Source organism: Benincasa hispida, chromosome 1 (assembly GCF_009727055.1).
Source record: "Benincasa hispida cultivar B227 chromosome 1, ASM972705v1, whole genome shotgun sequence".
Taxonomy (NCBI): Eukaryota; Viridiplantae; Streptophyta; class Magnoliopsida; order Cucurbitales; family Cucurbitaceae; genus Benincasa; species Benincasa hispida.
In genome coordinates this window covers 23,967,706-23,986,240 of record NC_052349.1, presented here as the reverse complement: position 1 = coordinate 23,986,240, position 18,535 = coordinate 23,967,706, and the positions used below count along the sequence as shown (strand labels likewise).

The following is an 18,535-nucleotide window of genomic DNA, read 5'->3' as shown; positions in this document are numbered from 1 at the left end:
AACTCTTCCAGGTCAATTTCTCAAGCATGAATTGTAATTCATGTAGGAAATTCATTTGCATGAAATTTATGCTATAAATAAACCAAATTGGAACGAAAGTCGTGCATGCATCAGACGTGTGTCAGTTGAAAGTTTCAAGAGTAGAAAACTGGGTTTTGAGCTGAAAAACCAGAACCTCCTCTCCTTTGTTCCCTAATTCAAGCTTATTTTAAGTCTCACAACTCAATCTAAGACACCAGGAGGAGAGTAGGGAAGACCTTGTGGTGGTTCATATCCATAGGAAGGGAGAATTGCTATTGGAATTCGTGATTCGAGGGTATCTTCAAAGGTCAGTGTTGAAACCCTCTTTTTAGCTTATGAGCATGTTGTTTTTTGAGCCAAAATTAATGAATTTGAATGTTTATGATCCTGTTTTGCTTCTGTTGTATGCTTCCTTATTCCAACAGTTTGCTCTCTCTTCTTTGTGTGTTGGATGATGCATCGTCCTCCTCGATTGCATCATGGAACTTCACTTCTCTTGTCCTTTCTTTGGCCTAGCGGATGACACATTTTTGGATGTCATCATGCATGCTTCTTGTCTTGTCCAATAAGCGGGAATCTCAACCCACCTAGTCATAGTAGGGTTGAGACACCCTAAGGCCCAATTTTCATGCGTGAACTTTCCATCAGGTGAAACTTCGGAAATGGACCGAGTGGTTCAGAACAATGAAAAAAAGTTGTGGCCCAGACGATTTTGGAAACGGAGCTCATTTAGTGCCCCAAATGGCTTCCGAGCCCCGCGAGCCCTAGGGCCCAATTTTTGTTCACGAACTTTCCGCCGAGAAAAATACTCGAAATAGACCCAGGGGTTTAGAACCATGAAAAAAAAGTGGTACCCCAAACGATTTTGGGAACGGAGCTCATTTGGTGCCCAAACGGGTACCGGGCTCGGCAAGCTTGCCTTGAGACCTAATTTTTATGTGTGAACTTTTCGCTAGGAAAAATGTCGAAAATGGATCCAAGGGTTCGAAACCACGAAAAAAGCCGTGTTCCAGACGATTTTGGGAACGGAGCTCATTTGGTGCCCCAAATGGCTCTCGGGCCCCGCGGGACTACTCTGGGTCCAATTTTTATGCGCTAATTTTCCGTCAGGCAAAATGCCCAACATAGACCTATGGGCTCAGAACCATGAAAAAAAGCCATGCCTTAAATGGTTTTGGAAATGGAGCTCATTTGGTGCCCCAAATGGCTCTCGGACGCGGCGGGGCTGCCCTGGGGCCCAATTTTAGTGCACAAACTTTTCGTCGGGTGAAACACCTGAAACAAACCAAAGGGTTTAGAACCATGAAAAAAAGGTTATTCCCCAAACGGTTTTAGGAACATAGCTCATTTGGTGTCCCAAACGGCTCTCAGGACTGCCTGAACATCCTCGGGGCCCAATTTTTGTGTGCAAACTTTCCACTGGGTGAAACACCCTAAATGAACCCCAGGGTTCAAAACCATGAAAAAAAGTTGTGCCTGAAACAATTTTGGGAACGGAACTCATTAGGTGCCCCATACGGCTCCCGGGCTCGACATGGTTGCTTGGGGCCCAATTTTTCTGCACAAACTTTCCACCGAGAAAATGGCTGAAAGGAACTCAAGGGTTCAGAACCATGAAAAAAAGTCATGCCCCAAATGATTTTTAGAACGGAGCTCATTTAGTGCCCAAGAAGTTTTTAGGAACGAAGCTCATTTGATGCCCCAACAGCTCCTGGGCTCGCCCGGGCCCGACACCCAATTTTCGTGCATGAACGACAAGGGAAACGCCCGAAATGCAACAAGTGGTTCAGAACCATGAAAAAACCCCATCCCCTAGAGAATTTTGGGAACGGAGCTCATTTAGTGGCCCAAACAACTCCTGGGCACGACAAGGCTACCACGAGGCCAAATTTTCGCGCACTAAATTTTCGCCAGGCGAAACACCCAAAACAAACCCAGGGGTTCAAACCATGAAAAAAGGTCGTGCCCCAAACCTTTTTGGGAACGAAGCTCATTTGGTGTCCCAAACAGCTCTAGTGCCAGATCGGGTTGCCCGGAGCCTAATTTTCGTGCGCAAACATTCTATCGGGCAAAACCCTAAAACAGACCCAAGGGTTCAGAACCATGAAAAAAAAGACGTGTCCCATACGGTTTTGGGAACGGAGTTCATTTGGTATTCCAAATAGCTCTCAGACCCGAGGGGCTATCTCGAGACCCAAGTTTCATGCAGGAACTTTCCGCCAAGCAAAATCCCCAAAAAGGACCAAGGGGTTCAGAACCATGAAAAAAATCGTGCGCCAGATAATTTTGTGAACGGAGCTTATTTGGTGCCCTAAACTTCAAAAAAAAAAAAAAAAAAAAAAAAAAAAAAAAAAAAAACTAAAAACAACATATCGTGTATCAAATTTAGTTTTTAGCTTTTTATTTTTGAAAAATATGCTTGTTATCGTGGAATTTCACTAAGTAGAAGTAGTGTCAAAAATCAAATGGCTATCAAACAAACATTAAACTTTCTAGTTTATCATTTTTTTTAAACTGTTTTTCTATTTTACAATTTTCATCTTTTCGAAAGGACCATTTGAATTCATAATCATATTCTTCCAAAAACAAAACAAAAAAAAGTACTTCTCTTCCATTTTTTAAATTTTAGTTTCAATATTAAAAACATCACTAAAAAAATGGACAACAATGCAAAAAAACTTAAAATGAAAATAATGTTTTTTTAACTTAATTTTAAAAAATAAAAAACCAAAAATCAATTTAGTTATGACAATCACCATCTTGCTTTTTTGTTTTTAAAATTTCTACGCAATTTTGATAACACTTTATTTTCTTAAATGAGAAACAATAAACACAAACAATTGCCATAAACCCTTTGTTCCTCATACCAACCTCCAAATAGCTTGAATCTTTTATAATCTAAGAATTAAATGAAAGAAAGTATCAAATTTCAAACTAAATTTATATCTCAACCTACCTTAGATTTTTATTATTTAAATATATGCATCTACATTGATATATTTATTGCATCTCCATGAAATTAACAGTTTGCTCATTTTCTCAACTAGACAGGTGGAAATGTCAAGGTATCGACGTGACAACACAAATTTAATAGGGGAGAGCTTTTTTCTTTCTTCATACTTCTTTTTATTAAATTTTTCTATAAGCTTTTCGAAAGGGAAAAATCGTACGATAACCTAAAATTTTGGGTGAAAATGATATTTGATATACTTTTTAAATTTTAAGATTTTTGTCATCAAGATAAAATCATCCAAACAGGACACATAAATTGAGACTAAGGTTGCTCTCGCTCTATCTTTTTGTCATTCTTGCTTTCGATCTTAATCTCCTCTATCACTCTCGATCTCTATATGCTCTATCACTCTCCTATGCCTTCACCATTGTACTCTCGCGCTCTCTCTTACACTTGATCTCGATCTGCTCTGTCACTCTTGCTTTCTCTCTCTATTAGTTTTTCTCTCTCACTCTCTCTCATTCCCGATCTTGGTCTCCTCAGTCTCTCTCTCCGAAAAAAAATCCACATATTCGATGAACCCATTCAGACGAAATCACCCATCTACAAGCTATAACACAAACTTATCTCGACAACCCCTATTTGGTGAAAACCTACCGAGGAGAAAGAGAAAATCGAAAACTCATGAAAGAAGAGAAAATGAATGAAAACCCAACAATATAGAAGGTCTTGTTGTAAAAAATCGGATTAAAAAAGAGAGAGAAGATCGAGAAGAGGAAGAGAGCGAAAAAAACTTAAGGGTAATTTAGTATTATGATGACACAAGCAAAAGGATAAAATTCTTAAGTTAAAAATAGGGCAAAATCTATTCTCGAGCTTTTTCTTCTATATAATTCTTTAATTTTTTGGTCAATGATATTGTCTTTTATTAGATGATTTGCTCAATTTGTCAGTAGGTAAAAGTTACCTGTCCAAAAGTCAAAATGAACATAATTCAATTAACATAATACTTATATTATCAATTTCGAAGGTAGTTTGATTCTCCCTTCTCATGTATTACCATATTATCATGGGTGTATTCATGTTAAGCCTAACGACATCTATCAATAAAGTTATGTTGTAAGTGGGAACGGTTTTTAATAAAAGCCAATTTAATATTTTTGACGTTTGAACTTTCATCTTTAGTAGAGCCTTCGATGGCGGCAACAGTTGTTCAGATGCTTTCTTTATTGTGCGGCAACCAACTTCCACCAAAGTCCTAAAGCTTCCTTGAATCTCCCCAACGCTCTGAAAGTGAAGAAACGTCCCCCTTCACTGGTTCCATCAGCTCTTTTTCTTCTTCAATCTCCAAGCATTTCAATGAAAATAACGTGTGGAAATTTCGAGAAGATTGTCCTTACAAAGGAACAAGGTAGAATTTGAAATCTCTTTCGCTTTTGAACTTTCTTTCTCTCTATTTAGGGTTTCCTGAGTGCTGCCATTGTTGGAATCTCTGCTCTGTGGTTCGCGATTGAGGTTCCTTTCTCTCGTTTCTCCGATTGCATGCTCGTAGGTATGGATTTGCTGTTCGGTTTAATTGGCCTAGCATTTCTTACGATTCAACTGAGTTTCAGCAGTGAGGAGATGAAGTTGAGTGGATATTGATTTAGTTGTTTTGTAGTGATTGAGTTTTGGATTGATCAGGCTTTTCCTTGTTCTGTGAATTTGTGAATAGTGGTGAAATTGTGTAGATTATCAACTGAGTTGGCTTAGAAGTAAGAATGACCTTTAGCTGCTTGAATGCATGAAACAGAAATAGTTGTTTTATGTTCCATTTATAACTCTGTTCTTATTCTTGTTTATATAAAGCTTTTGGTGATTGAAAGATCACTTGAGGTATGATTGAGGATTCTTTTTTTGAAATTTGCAACGATGTTAAGGGATTTGATGAAGTTCAAAAAGACATCATAAGCCATCAGATCAATTGAGGATTTTAGTTTTCATGAAGTATTATTTTCTGTTTTTCATGGCAAGTCAATATTATTTCATATGGCTAAGAAATCTTTTCAAACAAAATTCTTCTTCGTATTAATTATGAAAATCCTCCTTTACTCCACATGCATAATGTCGTTCTTGCAGATCTGACTAGAAACATGGATGAATTGTAGTTTAGAGGTTTTACAAGAAATAAGGCTGAGACTCTTACGTTTTTATGTTGTAGCTGTGAGGGATTACTATCGGTTAGAATTTTCCCTTTCCAGATATATATTGGAACTTTTGGAAAGTGTCCTTATACCATCCTTTCATCATAGTTAATTCTTTTCCTTTTTTCTATAGTTTTTTCAACAAAAGTACTCTTTCCATAAATTCTTGGCTAAATTACTGAACTTTGCCTTTTGGTTTAGAAATACTTTATTGTTTCAAAAGTTGCAATATTACCCTTTTAACTTTTCATAAATGTGTTAAAACTATACTTGCATTTGACATTCATGAAGAAAGTTGGAACCAGAGACCGTCTGACAGTAACCTAGAAATGCAAAATTGAGGCTTGGATACCCTCACATCATTTCTGGTCGTTACCACATCGTTCTTGGTCCCAATTTTTGGTCATTGATTGAATGGATTTCTACTGATAGTTTTGACGGATTAACAAAAGGCGAAGGGGTAATATTGCAATTTTTTAAAGAATATGATACTTTTTAAATAAATGGTAAAGTTGAAGGATAATTTTGTAATTTAGCCAAAATTCTTTGCGTTTTTTCTTTAAATAATTTTGTACTTCTCTAATTTGAAGAGTAAGTACACATGTATACTATTGTTTGCAGGATGACTTATGGCAAATATTGGTGAAGATGAGCTTGAATGGATTGAAAGAGTGAGATCAGGAGGGACTATTCCACTTCGTGGTGCAAACGGTAATTACACAAATTGTTGGAGTTCTCCACATGGAGACAAGTTCCTTGTGAGAGGTCCTGAGTACTTTTCAACCAAGGCAAAAGTTCCTGCAGGCGAATCGCTTCTAAAACCTCTTGGTTTCGACTGGATAAGAAGCTCTGCAAAGATTGGAGAGATCTTGAACCACCCAAACAGCCGTATCCAGAAAGCGATTAAGGATTCATTTCCTACAGGTCCAAGGCCTTTTGTCTGGGCATTTAATCTACAACTTCCAAGCAAAGAGAACTACAATCTCGTTTCATATTTTGCATCCACAGAGCCCCTTCCCAAAGGCTCTTTAATCGACCAGTTCCTGAAAGGTGATGACAAATTTAGAAACTCAAGGCTTAAACTGATTGCTGATGTTGTTGAAGGCCCTTGGATTGTCAAAAAGGCTGTCGGAGAGCAAGCGATTTGTGTGGTCGGTCATGTTCTTTCGTGTAAACACATCGTAGGGGACAACTTTTTCGAAGTTGACATCGACGTGGGATCAAATATCATGGCGAAGGCCATGTTTCATCTGGCGTTTGGTTACTTCACAAACTTGACAGCTGATGTAGCCTTTCTTATTGAAGGAAAAACAAAGCATGAGCTTCCTGAAAGACTTTTGGGGTGTTTTAGGTTCTCTGAACTGAACCCTTCTTCAGCCATGCCAATGGAGCCATCTAATTCCTTGGAGAATGATGCTACAACCACTAGGCAATCTTCTATGGCTACAAGGCTGTGGAAATCAATTCGCTAAGGTATTTCTACCATTCCTCGTTCGAGTAATTGAATGTAGGATAAACATTGTCATTGAGAGGAAAATATGTAAGAATAATTGATAAATTTGAGGCTTAATGTGTTATTTAATACTTAATGTTCGGATCATTTTTCATTATTGTGTTTTATGTATGAATTTGTTTTTCAATCAAGCTAGAACGAATTCGTAAAGTAATAAAACGACCCTCTATAGCTTACCCAATTTCAAATCAAAGAGTGTATGAAAAGTAGAGATAATAGGAAAATGCTATTATACGAAGTATTAGATCGTGGGAGAATAGATTTAAATCACATAGTGACCATGTAAAATATTCAAATTATGCTAGTTCCAAGAATTAGCTCTCTCTCTCTCTATTATATTTGGAACAGTTTTGGTGGGACAATGAGCATTTTTTTTAGGCGAAACGAATAGAGAAGTTGAAACAAAAATGATCTAAATCAACTTTTGAAACATTTGGGTGGGAAATAGCATTCTTTGGAGAAGGGAATAGAGAAGAAGTCATATATGTTAAATAATTTTACCACATTTTACATTATTAAGTCATTACTTTTTGTTAGTCAACTAGTAGTTAACTTTAGCCACTATTCAAATTTATTTCTTATGAGCTAAACTTCAAAAATTAAATTAAAACCAGTTTACTCTTGAAGACCAAAAATTGGTCTAAATCTTAAAGACCTAAGTGTAATTTGTTAGATTTTTTTCCCATTGACAGAACTCGGGCCAATTTTTAAAACCTAAAATAAATACTTATTAGATTTGTAAACCTTTGACAAAGAAATTGGTAAAACAATCATGTTCTTATTAACAAATTCATTACAAATAAACTATCACCCAATTGAGGAATTTAAATGCAACTGATTAAGACATATATCATTGTAAAGTGTTATAAGTTCGGATCTTCATTTTCATTTTACATTGTTATCAAACTTTAAAGAAGTACGGATTGCAATGCAACTTGCATGAAAACAAAAATTTGAATGTTGAACAAAATGAAGGCAAACATATGAAAATCTAAGAAAGAAAATGGTATGCTACCACCCAACAATAAGAAATAATACATAAAACATGCACTTTACAACCAAAACTAACCTAATTTCAACCCTAAAACCCTTCCACACAATTAGGGCATGCCCCCCCTCCAACCTTTCACAAATTAGCAACTATTTCAACTCCTCAATTTGAGAATCCCACACAACCCAAGTGCTTTTGCCCCCTTCCCCTCTCTCTCTCTAAAACTTTTCTGATTCTAAGTGCTTTCCTCTCTCTCTTCTTTCTCTCTCTAGAACGTTTTTATTTTTCCAAATGGAGAAAAAAGGAGTAGTGAAGGAAGAATCTTTATTTCAGCATCCAGTGCTTTTCTTGCTAGTTTTGGGCCTGGGCTTTGTAGTAATGGACCCATTTGAGATGGGCCCTGTTGGAGGCCATGATTTCAGGCCTGTGACGCATGACATTGCACCTTACAGTCAGGTTATGGGCCGTTGGCCCAAGGATAACGAGAGTCGTTTGGGCCTTGGAAATTTGGAATTTGAAGATGAGGTTTTTGGGCCTGAGTCCTTGGAGTTTGATGCATTGGGCCGTGGGCCTTATACTGGGCTTGCTGATGGCCGCATTGTTAGATGGATGGGGGAGGAAGTTGGGTGGGAGACCTTTGCAATTGTCACAACAAATTGGTAAATTTTTAGTCCTTTGGCTTGAAAAATAGTTTTTATTTTAAATTCTAAAATTAAATTTGATCATATATTCCATTTTTGTTAAGAAATTACCAATATTTTGTCATTTATGCCACTTTTTTAATTTAAAAAAATCACTCACTTTCAATTTTATCAAATTGAATCCTCCTAAACTTTAAAATTTTGTTGCAATGTTTATTAATTTTGTACTAGAATCACCCTTAAATCCAGTAAAAAGTAATAAATTATTTGAAAACTCTAATTCAACAAAACTAACCTATTAATGTACAACGTCGAAAATTGAAAAAAAATAAATTCAAGGCATATATTTTTGTCTAGTTACAATGTCGTTTTTTACAAAAACATATTAGAGCATGTTTGGGAGTGATACTAAATTTTTTGTCATTTTTCAAAATGACTTTAAAACATGTTTTTAATCATTCAAAACTAATTTTGATGATATAATAAATTTTCTTTAAAAGTGTAAAATCAAATAAAAAGCTATATTTCAAAGTGATATTAAACATAACAAAATTGATTTTAACAATTTTAAAATCACTCTCAAACATACATTTATACTCATTAAATATACATCGACGGTTCTTTTAATGAAAATCTTTTTAAGGAAGAATTGCAACACGTATCGCAATTAGACGTGCAAATTGAAAGTCTAGGATTTAAAAAAAAAAAAAAAAAAATTAAAACTTTTGATGATGCAATTGAAAATCAGGTCAGAGAAGGTATGTGCTCAAGGGGTTGATTCAACCACAGCAAAACAATGGAAAAATGAGAAGAAATGTGGAAGGCCCCTTGGCCTAAGATTTGAGAAAGAAAGTGGGAATTTGTACATTGCTGATGCATATTATGGGCTACTTGTGGTTGGCCCTCAAGGAGGAATTGCCACTCCCTTAGCCACTCATGTTGAAGGAACTCCCATTCTCTTTGCTAATGATCTTGATATCCACAACAATGGCTCCATCTTCTTCACTGACACTAGCAAGAGATATAATAGAGTGTAAGTGTATATTTACTCATCAAATTTATACCAATTCAAATCCCTTTTGGGTTTTACTCCTAAAAATATTGATATAATCAAATTTCCGATCGTAATCCTTCTTCAACTTAATCATCTTTTAGTTGTTGACTAGTGATTTAACATGATATGATAGGTGTAACATAGATCTTAAATTAGTTAATTGTAAAATTGATTATAGGTTATGTTAGATCATGATATGATATTAAATTTGTCTTCATCTATTATTTAAACTTTTGAGTTAATTGGTGATTTAAGAGGTTATCTTTATAGTTTGATAAAACTCTCTTTGATAGGGACTATTTATGAAAAGTTTATCAAACCATAGAGAGTACTATTTATGAGGTTTTATCAAACTATAATGGCTAAATTCTAATGCCTTTCAAATCATAGAAGATTAAATTTTAATTTTCTTCAAACCATAGGGACCAATTTTGTAATTTAACGTTCTTGATTATATCAATATTACTTAAGTATTGATGTAATCAAATTTACAACCGTAATTGATCAACTTGAGCTTTTAGGTTGATTATAGGAACAAAAGATAATATCATTTTCTTTTCAATTAATTAATTAACGGTAACTGATGATGATGATCACGTTTAATTTATTGTTGGTTTAGGGATCATTTCTTCATATTGTTGGAAGGAGAAGCTTCAGGTAGGCTTCTTAGATATGATCCTTCAACCAAAACAACTCATGTTGTGTTGAATGGTTTGGCCTTTCCAAATGGGGTGCAATTGTCTAAAGACCATAGCTTCCTTCTCTATACAGAAACTACCAATTGCAGGTATTTTAAATCAACTTATGTATATTGAACATGCAAAGTCATATATTACAAGTTCTTTGAGAAATTAAATACTCATTCTCTCACACCACAACATAACTTTGTGCCTTTTACTTTTGGTTTATTTTGGTCCTATAATTTTTAATATTCCATTAATTAGTCGTATCGTTGTATTTTCAACTTTTATTCATTTTAGTCTTTGTACTCGTAGTATTAAATTTTCATTAACATCTTGATATTTCTATTTTCCTAGTGCTCAACTTCAACATGTTTGGTGAATTCATATTGTCATTATTTCGTATAAAAATTTCATGAAATATAAAAAATAAACAACAAAATGTCACTATCGTGAATATAATATATCCAATAAACATTTTATCTAATTTAAAAGGCGTAAAATAATGTTTATTTATTAATTAAACTTTTTTTTATTTTTTATTTTTACAATTAATATAAAACTATATCCATCAACATCAACATTTTATCAATATTTCTATTAATCGATATTTTCGTAAAATTGAGACATCAACATTGAAATTTTGACCATTCTCTTGTAATTCAAAGAGAATTCAAAAGGTGACTATCTTGGCTATATTCTAACACAAAATCTATACACAATGAAAATAATTGTATGTGCAGTGACATTTTAAAAAAATCCAAAAACAAAAACAAAAACTATCAAATATAAATTTGTGTTGAATTTGTGCTTGGATTAAAACAAAAATATTCTAGGGCCAAAAAGCGTAACGATATTGAAGTATAAGGATATAGCGAAAACAAAAATACAACGAAAGTTAAAAGTACAAGAACGAAAATAGACGTTATATTTTGAACCTTATGTGAAAACTAAAAGAATGTGATTATTATACTTTACAGATTGATGAAGCTGTGGCTAGAGGGTGCAAGAAATGGAAAAGTTGAGGTGGTAGCCAATCTTCCAGGGTTTCCAGACAATGTAAGAAGAAATGAAAGAAATGAATATTGGGTAGCCATAGATTGTTGTAGAACTAAAGCACAAGAAGTTTTAACTCACAATCCATGGATAAGAAGCATTTATTTTAGGTTACCATTCAGAATGAGTTTCTTGGCTAGGCTAATGGGGATGAAAATGTACACTGTCATCTCACTTTTTAGTGAAAATGGAGACATTTTAGAAGTTCTTGAAGATCAAAAGGGTGAAGTTATGAAGCTTATGAGTGAAGTTAGAGAAGTGAAAGGGAAGCTTTGGATTGGAACTGTGGCTCATAACCATATTGCTACATTGACTTACCCTTTACAAATAAAGAATAATAATGTAACACTCAAGTAATTTTACCCCTATGTTTGATTTAATTAGTTTGATGAAATGTGACTTGGAAATCATTTTCTTTTGTGTTTTTGTTGTTAGTATTTTATTGAAGTACTATACATATGGTTTTTTTCCCCTTCGTTGGAGTTGTTTGATGTTTTGAAATAAATATTATCTAACACACGATAAAACTTGTTACACACGAAGTTACAGCATTTCTAGAAACATCATAGATAAACACATAAAACTAAAGTCATAATAGAGCACAGAGTTTGGTAACCCAGTTCGGTACAATACTACCTGCGTTTTGGGAGCAGTGTGCCCTATAGAAAGATGTATTTACTAACATAAAGTCAAGCAATTACAACAATGTATTTATCTGTAAATAAACAACAATTACAGTGACACTCAAATAGCCCAACTTAGAGAACAATCACTTAGGTTCCCCTAAGTGTGAGATCCCCTCGCCTTCAACGTGCTTACGTTTCCCTTAAGTATAAGAATATTAGTAAATGAATCACTTAGGCTCCCTATAAATGTGAGACTCCCTCTTACCAAGACGTTTTTCTTTCTACATTTAAATGAAGACACTCAATTTGATGAACTTAGGCTCCCCCTAAATTTGAGAATCCTTTCCAAATTGTTGAAGAATAAACTACTACGATCTAGAGTAATTAAGTCTTTAGATCTACAACAATACAATCTTCTACGATGAAAGATTGATACACTTGTGGTTCGAGAGAAAATGCACAAGACAACCAACTTTAAAGAATCTTCAAAATGACCAACCCTAAAATTGAACAGCTTTGAAGATATTAAAAGAAAGAATAAATCAACTCTACAAGGAGAAAGATAGCGTGCCACGAAATCTGCAAAATCCTGCTAACATATAAGGAAAAAGAATCTTCTGTTTGTCACGATACAATGTCCTTCACGAACATCAGATGCGCACGTTCCAAACAATTGGAGGTCGTGCGTTCGAGCCTGTGAGTAGTTTTGGCAGCAGTTTTATTTGTTTTTTTTTCAAATTATATGTATTATTTGTGTTTTTAATTAATTAAATTAATATAATATGATTATATTGATTTAATTAATTTTTATGGTGCCAAAATTTGGTCTAATTTTGCTATTTATTTAATTTTACATGTGAAGTATAATTAAATTTACATATTGCATAATGTATGGCATATAGTTTTAAAAATTCCACCTTAAGATAAACATTTAACATGCATCATATTTAACATAAATGTTATATTATATAATAGTATGTATCATTAAGCATATTCATGCATCATACTATAGTGTGAATGTTATACTATATGATTGAATGATGGATATATTTCATTTTCATTGGTGAATAACATAAGTGTTATATTATATGATAAATATGAATTGTATTGAGCATGACATTATTTAGTATATATAAATATTATATGTAAAGTAATGTCATTAGATGCATGATTATAGGTTTTAATGTTTCATTATTTTATAATTGTTATAAGTTTAATGAATTAGATTAAAATCTATAATTAAGAGTTGCATGCAAATATAAATCTAAATTAATTTTAAATGATGTAAAACTAATTCACTTAAACTTATTTTAAAGATATTTCTAATATAATTAGAATTAGGTTAATCTTTTATTTTTTTTAATAGGATTAAATTGAAAATAATAAAAGATTAAATTTATAAAATGATTGTCTATAAGGGGCTTTTGTCTAAGGAAGGTTCTGCCTAAGGCTGGGACTTTTAAGCTGACAGAAACGAAATACCCCTACCTGAGAACCAACCTAGAAGGTAAATTAGAAAAATATTTTACAAGCATGCAATACATGATTACATTTATGAAAGAGTTTAATACATTGTAAACATATATTGTTAAACTATCTAATAAGAATTATATTGGATCAATTTAACAATGTACTTAGATAAATTTATTAGCCGAATTTACCTAAGTAATAAACCCTACGTGTCGAAATACTTAGTGGGAGGAAATATATGTATATGATATGCTACTTTTTCCACTCACATTCTCCTTTAAAGTTCACAACGTGAGACTCATGCTCGGCCTTGAGACGTCTTGGGATCGTCCTCCTTCGGATGGTGTTGGCATGGGTCAATATCAAGGTGAATAAAGAAAGTATCTATAGTAAGTGGAGAAGGATGTGTGTCAATATGTCCTACAATCTCCTTTATTGGTTTGCATTGTGAGATCTATTTGCATGGTCTCGAAGCACCCTGAGAGTATCCCTCTTCAGATGATTTATGCATTAGGTCAATATCAGCATGGACTTCAGAAATGAATAGGATCGCTTTAGTTTTTAACCCAATTGGTTTTTCCCTTCTGTTAGCTCATTGGGTCGAAACTCTAGGATCTAAAATGGAGGGTCACACTTATGAGAAATTATTAAACAAGTTAATAATTTCTTAACCAAATCAATGGTGACCGATTATTATATAAATAAGAGTTATTCTAGTGTAATAATTAGTTGAAAGTGTCTTAGTTCGGTGAAGGGGTGACTGACCTCCCTTTGGTGGCATTTATCCTATATCACTTAAGCATCATTATAAAATTAGATGTAAAAGGGTTCACTAAATTTACATAACTTAATTGAATTTATAAGAGTTATGCTGAAATCTAATGTAGGTCAATTTGTTTTATTTCGATGTCAAGTAAGTTCTTTCAATGTTAGCCTCTATAAAGTTGAACAAAGATAATTATACAACATGAAAAAATTACTTGAAACTATTTTCATGGTTGACTACCTAAATTTGTCTTAACTGAGGAATGTCCTCTAATTCCAGCCCTTTATGTAAAACAAAATGTTTGTGATGTATATGAAAGGTAGACAAAGGCTAATCATAAGGCCCAAGTTTATATTTTGACAAGCATATCTGATGTCTTAGCCAAAAGATATGAAAGCATGGTCACTACACATCAGATCATGCAATCATTGCAAGAATTGTTTGGGCGAGAATCTTCACAGTTCAAGTAGAATAGGATTGTTTTTTATGAAACCAGTAATGTCAGCTCCCTAAATGAACTCCAGTTCTTATTGAATGGCAAGGGACAAATAGGAGAGGCAAATGTTGCCAACTCTAGTGAAGTTTATCAAAGTGATTTGACCTCATAGATAAAAGATGGAGTTTATGGTAAGGGGATTAAAGTTGATCCCGCTGTTCTCCGTAAAATGAAGAATTCCAACAATGGTAAATATGATTTGCTTGTTTTGGAAATGTGTTTAATGGAGAATGATGATTCTACCTGGATAATTGATTCAGAGGTCACTAGTTATGTTTGTTCTTCCTCTTAGGGAATTAGTTCCTGGAGGCCACTGGAAGCTTGAGAGATGAGTCTTCGAGTTGGTACTGGAGAGGTCGTTTCAGCTACCACCGTAGGAAGACTCAAGTTAATTTTGAACACGAATCGATATATGTTATTAGATGACGTATATGTTGTTCCTAATATTAAGAGGAATTTAATCTTCGTTTCTTGTTTGATTGAACGGAAGTATTCTCTTTCCTTTTCTGAAAATAAAGTGTTTATTTTCAAGAATGCAATAGAGATTGGGTTTACTTCAATGGAAAGTAACTTGTATGTACTAAGGCCATTAGTTACAAATGTTGTCCTAAATACTAAAATGTTCAGAACGACAACAACTACTAAAAGACCAAGAATTTCTCCTAAAGAAAAAGCCCACCTTTGACATCTAAAGTTAGGTCACAGTAATCTCAAAAGGATTGAGAGATTGGTTAAAAGTGCACTTCTAATGGTTTAGAAGAAAACTATTTACCTGTATGTGAGTCATGCCTTGAAGGCAAAATGACAGAACGACATTTTTCTAGAAAAGGTTATAGAGCCAAAAAGTCCTTAGAGCTTATACATTCAGATCTTTATCATCCGATGAATGTAAAAGTAAGATGAGGACATGAATATTTCATCTCATTCATAGATAATTATTCAAGGTATAAGTATCTTTCCCTAATGCAACATAAGTCTGAAGCTCTTGAAAAGTTCAAGGAATATAAGACTCAAGTTGAAAACTTGTTAGGTAAAAAAAAAAAATTAAAAAAAAAATTGATTTGATCATGGTGGAGAGTATATGGACCTAAGGTTCTAGGACTATATGATAGAACATAGCATAACATCCCAACTCTCAGCCTCTGGTACACCTCAACAAAATGGTGTGTCAAAAAGGAGAAATAGAACCTTGTTGGACATGATTCTGTATGTGATGATTTATGCTCAACCTTTTCATTCATTTTAGGGACATGCGGTGAAGACTGCAGTTTATATTTTAAATAGTGTTCCATCAGAAAGTGTTTCGAAACACCTTTTGAGCTTTGGAGAGGTCATAAAGGTAGTTTACACCACTTCAGGATTTGGGGATGTCCGACATATGTGCTAAGAAGTTGGAATCTCATTCAAAAGTATGCCTATTTGTAGGTTACCCCAAGGAAACGAGAGGCGAGTACTATTGGGGTTGATACCCTAAATCTCGTAGGTCTTATAGTTTGTAATTATAGTGTACAAACAATAAAATATGAGATATTTTATTAGATATTTAGTAGCATTAACCCACAAACCAATAAATTAACATCCAAGGTTATCATCTATAGCTTAAACATGCATGTAAAGACATACAGGTGGATCATGTTTAAGTGATAACCTAAATGGTCTATAGTAGATGGATAAGGCTGAGTACCTTATCCTGGTGACACTAAGAATACGGTTCGCTTTGTAGATGTTATAATTGTTGTAAAGTGCTACAAATGATCTAATCCTGATCATTGATATAAAGACATATGAGTGGGGGTGTTCTATACAAAGGATTTTGTATAAGACCGAACTACGAAATGAATAGTTTCATTATATAATATCGTTCGTAATAGAGACTTACATTTCACCAAGATGACCTTAGATGACATGACCTGAATCCTAAATGATTTGTGAACTCCTGCCTATGAAGGCGATCTTTTGATTTCTATGGGTGAGAGTGGCCAGATTGCTGACTCAATAAGCCTACCATTTTGGGGATTTGTCTGATTAGGGGGCTGGGAACACAGTTACACAAGACGGAATTCACTCTTTCCCTAACGTCTGGTAAGTAGATAAATTGCTCCCTAAAGGGATGATTCTGGGGCTTGAACAATGTGGCACCACACCTTTTCTTGGTCTGAGAGGGGTTTGGTCATAGTTGAACTATGAATTATTGCTCACTAAAGAGATTGGTAGTACTTAAGGAGTTACATGTAACTACAGGGGTAAAATGGTAATTTTGGCCCAGCTATACTTACAAGCAATTCAATTCAAATTAATCCAAAATTGATTCTCATTAAATTCATCTTGAACTACAGATGGGACTTAATCAACTTGTAGATTGAAGCTCCAATGGTACTTGGATAATTAACTAAACTCTTTAATTAAATTACCCAACATCCATTGACTGTCGATCACTCCACTAGAGACCCATAGCTGCACTCTTTGCACTACAGATATATTTCTGTGTTCATTGAATATAACAAGTCAACAACGCAATGACCCTTCACAAATTGCTCGTAAGTATAGTTATTGTTTTGCCCCTATAGTTACATTTAACTTCTTAAGTACCACTGATCCCTCTAATGAATAATAAGTCATAATCCAACTATGATCAAATCCCTCTCGGACCAAGAGAGGGTTTGACCACATTATTCAAGCCCCGGAATCAACCCTTAATGGAGAAATTTATCTACTTACCCCGGCATCAAGGAAGAAGTGAATTCCATCTTTTACAGCTCTATTCCCAGCTCCCCAATAGAACGAATCCCCAAAATGGTAGATATATTGAGTCATGATCTGGCCACTCTCACCCATACAAATCAAAGGATCATCTTCATAGGCAGGAGTTACAACTCACTCAGGATTCAGGTCATGTCACCTATGGTCATCCTGGTAAAATGTAAGTATTTATTATTAACGGTGTTATATAATGAGACTAATCATTTCATGGTCCTATCTTATATAAACTCTTTGTATAGGATATCCCCGCTCACATGTCTCCACATGAATGATTAGGATTAGATCATTTGTAGCACTTTACAGTACTTGTAACATCTACAAAGTAGGTCGTATCGGTGGTGTCACCAGGATAAGGTACCTAGCATTATCCATCTACTACAAACCGTTTAGGTTATCATTTAAACATGATCCACTTGTATTCTACATACATGTTTAAATTACATAAAATAACCTAGGATCTTAGTTTATTGGATTGAGTATATGCTCATAAAATAACAATTTATTTATATAATGTTTACAAACTGCGAGAATATAAGAGAGATTTAGGACACCGATCCCAACAGGTTGCCAATCCACCTGTTCGTTATATTGGTTTAATAGAAACCTAGTTGTCATAGCTGATGGAGATATTGAGAATTTATTGTCTTACAAAAAGGTAATGGAGGATGTTGACAAAGATGAGTGGATCAAAGCTATGGATCTTGAAATGGAGTCTATATACTTAAATTTTGTTTGGGATCTTATAGATAAACCTGATGGGGTAAAACTTATAGGTCGCAAGTGGATCTATGAGAGAAAATAGGGTGCTGATGGAAAGGTGTAAACCTTTAAGGTTAGATTTGTGGCGAAAGGTTATACCCAAGTTGAGGGAGTCGACTATGAGGAGACTTTCTCACCGGTTGCCATGTTGAAGTCTATTCAGATCCTCCTGTCCATTGCTTCATAATATGACTATGAGTTTTGGCAAATGGATATCAAGACTGCCTTTCTGAAGGACAATCTTAAGGAGACCATTTATATGGAGCAACTTGAGGGATTCATAACCCCAAGCCAACAACAAAAGGTTTGCAAGCTTAATCGGACCATTTATGGATTGAAGCAAGCTTCTCAATTTTGAATATAAGATTTGATATTGCGATCAAATCTGATGGCTTTGATCAAAATGTTGATGAGCCTTGTGTATACAAGAAAGTCATCAATAGTTCAGTAGATTTTTTAGTGTTGTATGTAGATGATATTCTACTCATTAGGAATGATGTAGGTCTACTAACTGAAAATAAGAATTGGCTAGCGATCCAATTCCAAATGAAAGATTTGGGAGAGGC

At 34.3% G+C, this 18,535-nt stretch overlaps 2 protein-coding genes across 3 annotated transcripts; both read left to right on the top strand.

Annotated features, from left to right (window-relative positions):
* Nucleotides 1-4,066: 4,066 nt before the first annotated feature.
* Nucleotides 4,067-6,765, top strand: LOC120069302 (protein ENHANCED DISEASE RESISTANCE 2). Of its 2 annotated transcripts, none has more exons than XM_039021025.1 (2): nt 4,067-4,385; nt 5,779-6,765. In XM_039021025.1, the coding sequence occupies exon 2, from the start codon at nt 5,787-5,789 to the stop codon at nt 6,627-6,629; it is 843 nt and encodes a 280-aa protein (XP_038876953.1). In that variant the 5' UTR covers nt 4,067-4,385; nt 5,779-5,786; the 3' UTR covers nt 6,630-6,765. The 2 variants fall into 2 exon arrangements, with proteins under 2 accessions (XP_038876953.1, XP_038876944.1); XM_039021016.1 differs by having other exon boundaries at nt 4,084-4,526.
* Nucleotides 6,766-7,760: 995 nt separating this feature from the next.
* On the top strand, nt 7,761-11,449 carry LOC120076345 (protein STRICTOSIDINE SYNTHASE-LIKE 13). The gene is made up of 4 exons (XM_039030155.1): nt 7,761-8,320; nt 9,051-9,335; nt 9,976-10,143; nt 11,017-11,449. Exons 1-4 carry the CDS (start codon nt 7,953-7,955, stop codon nt 11,447-11,449), a joined length of 1,254 nt encoding a protein of 417 aa, XP_038886083.1. The 5' UTR covers nt 7,761-7,952.
* Nucleotides 11,450-18,535: the final 7,086 nt, after the last annotated feature.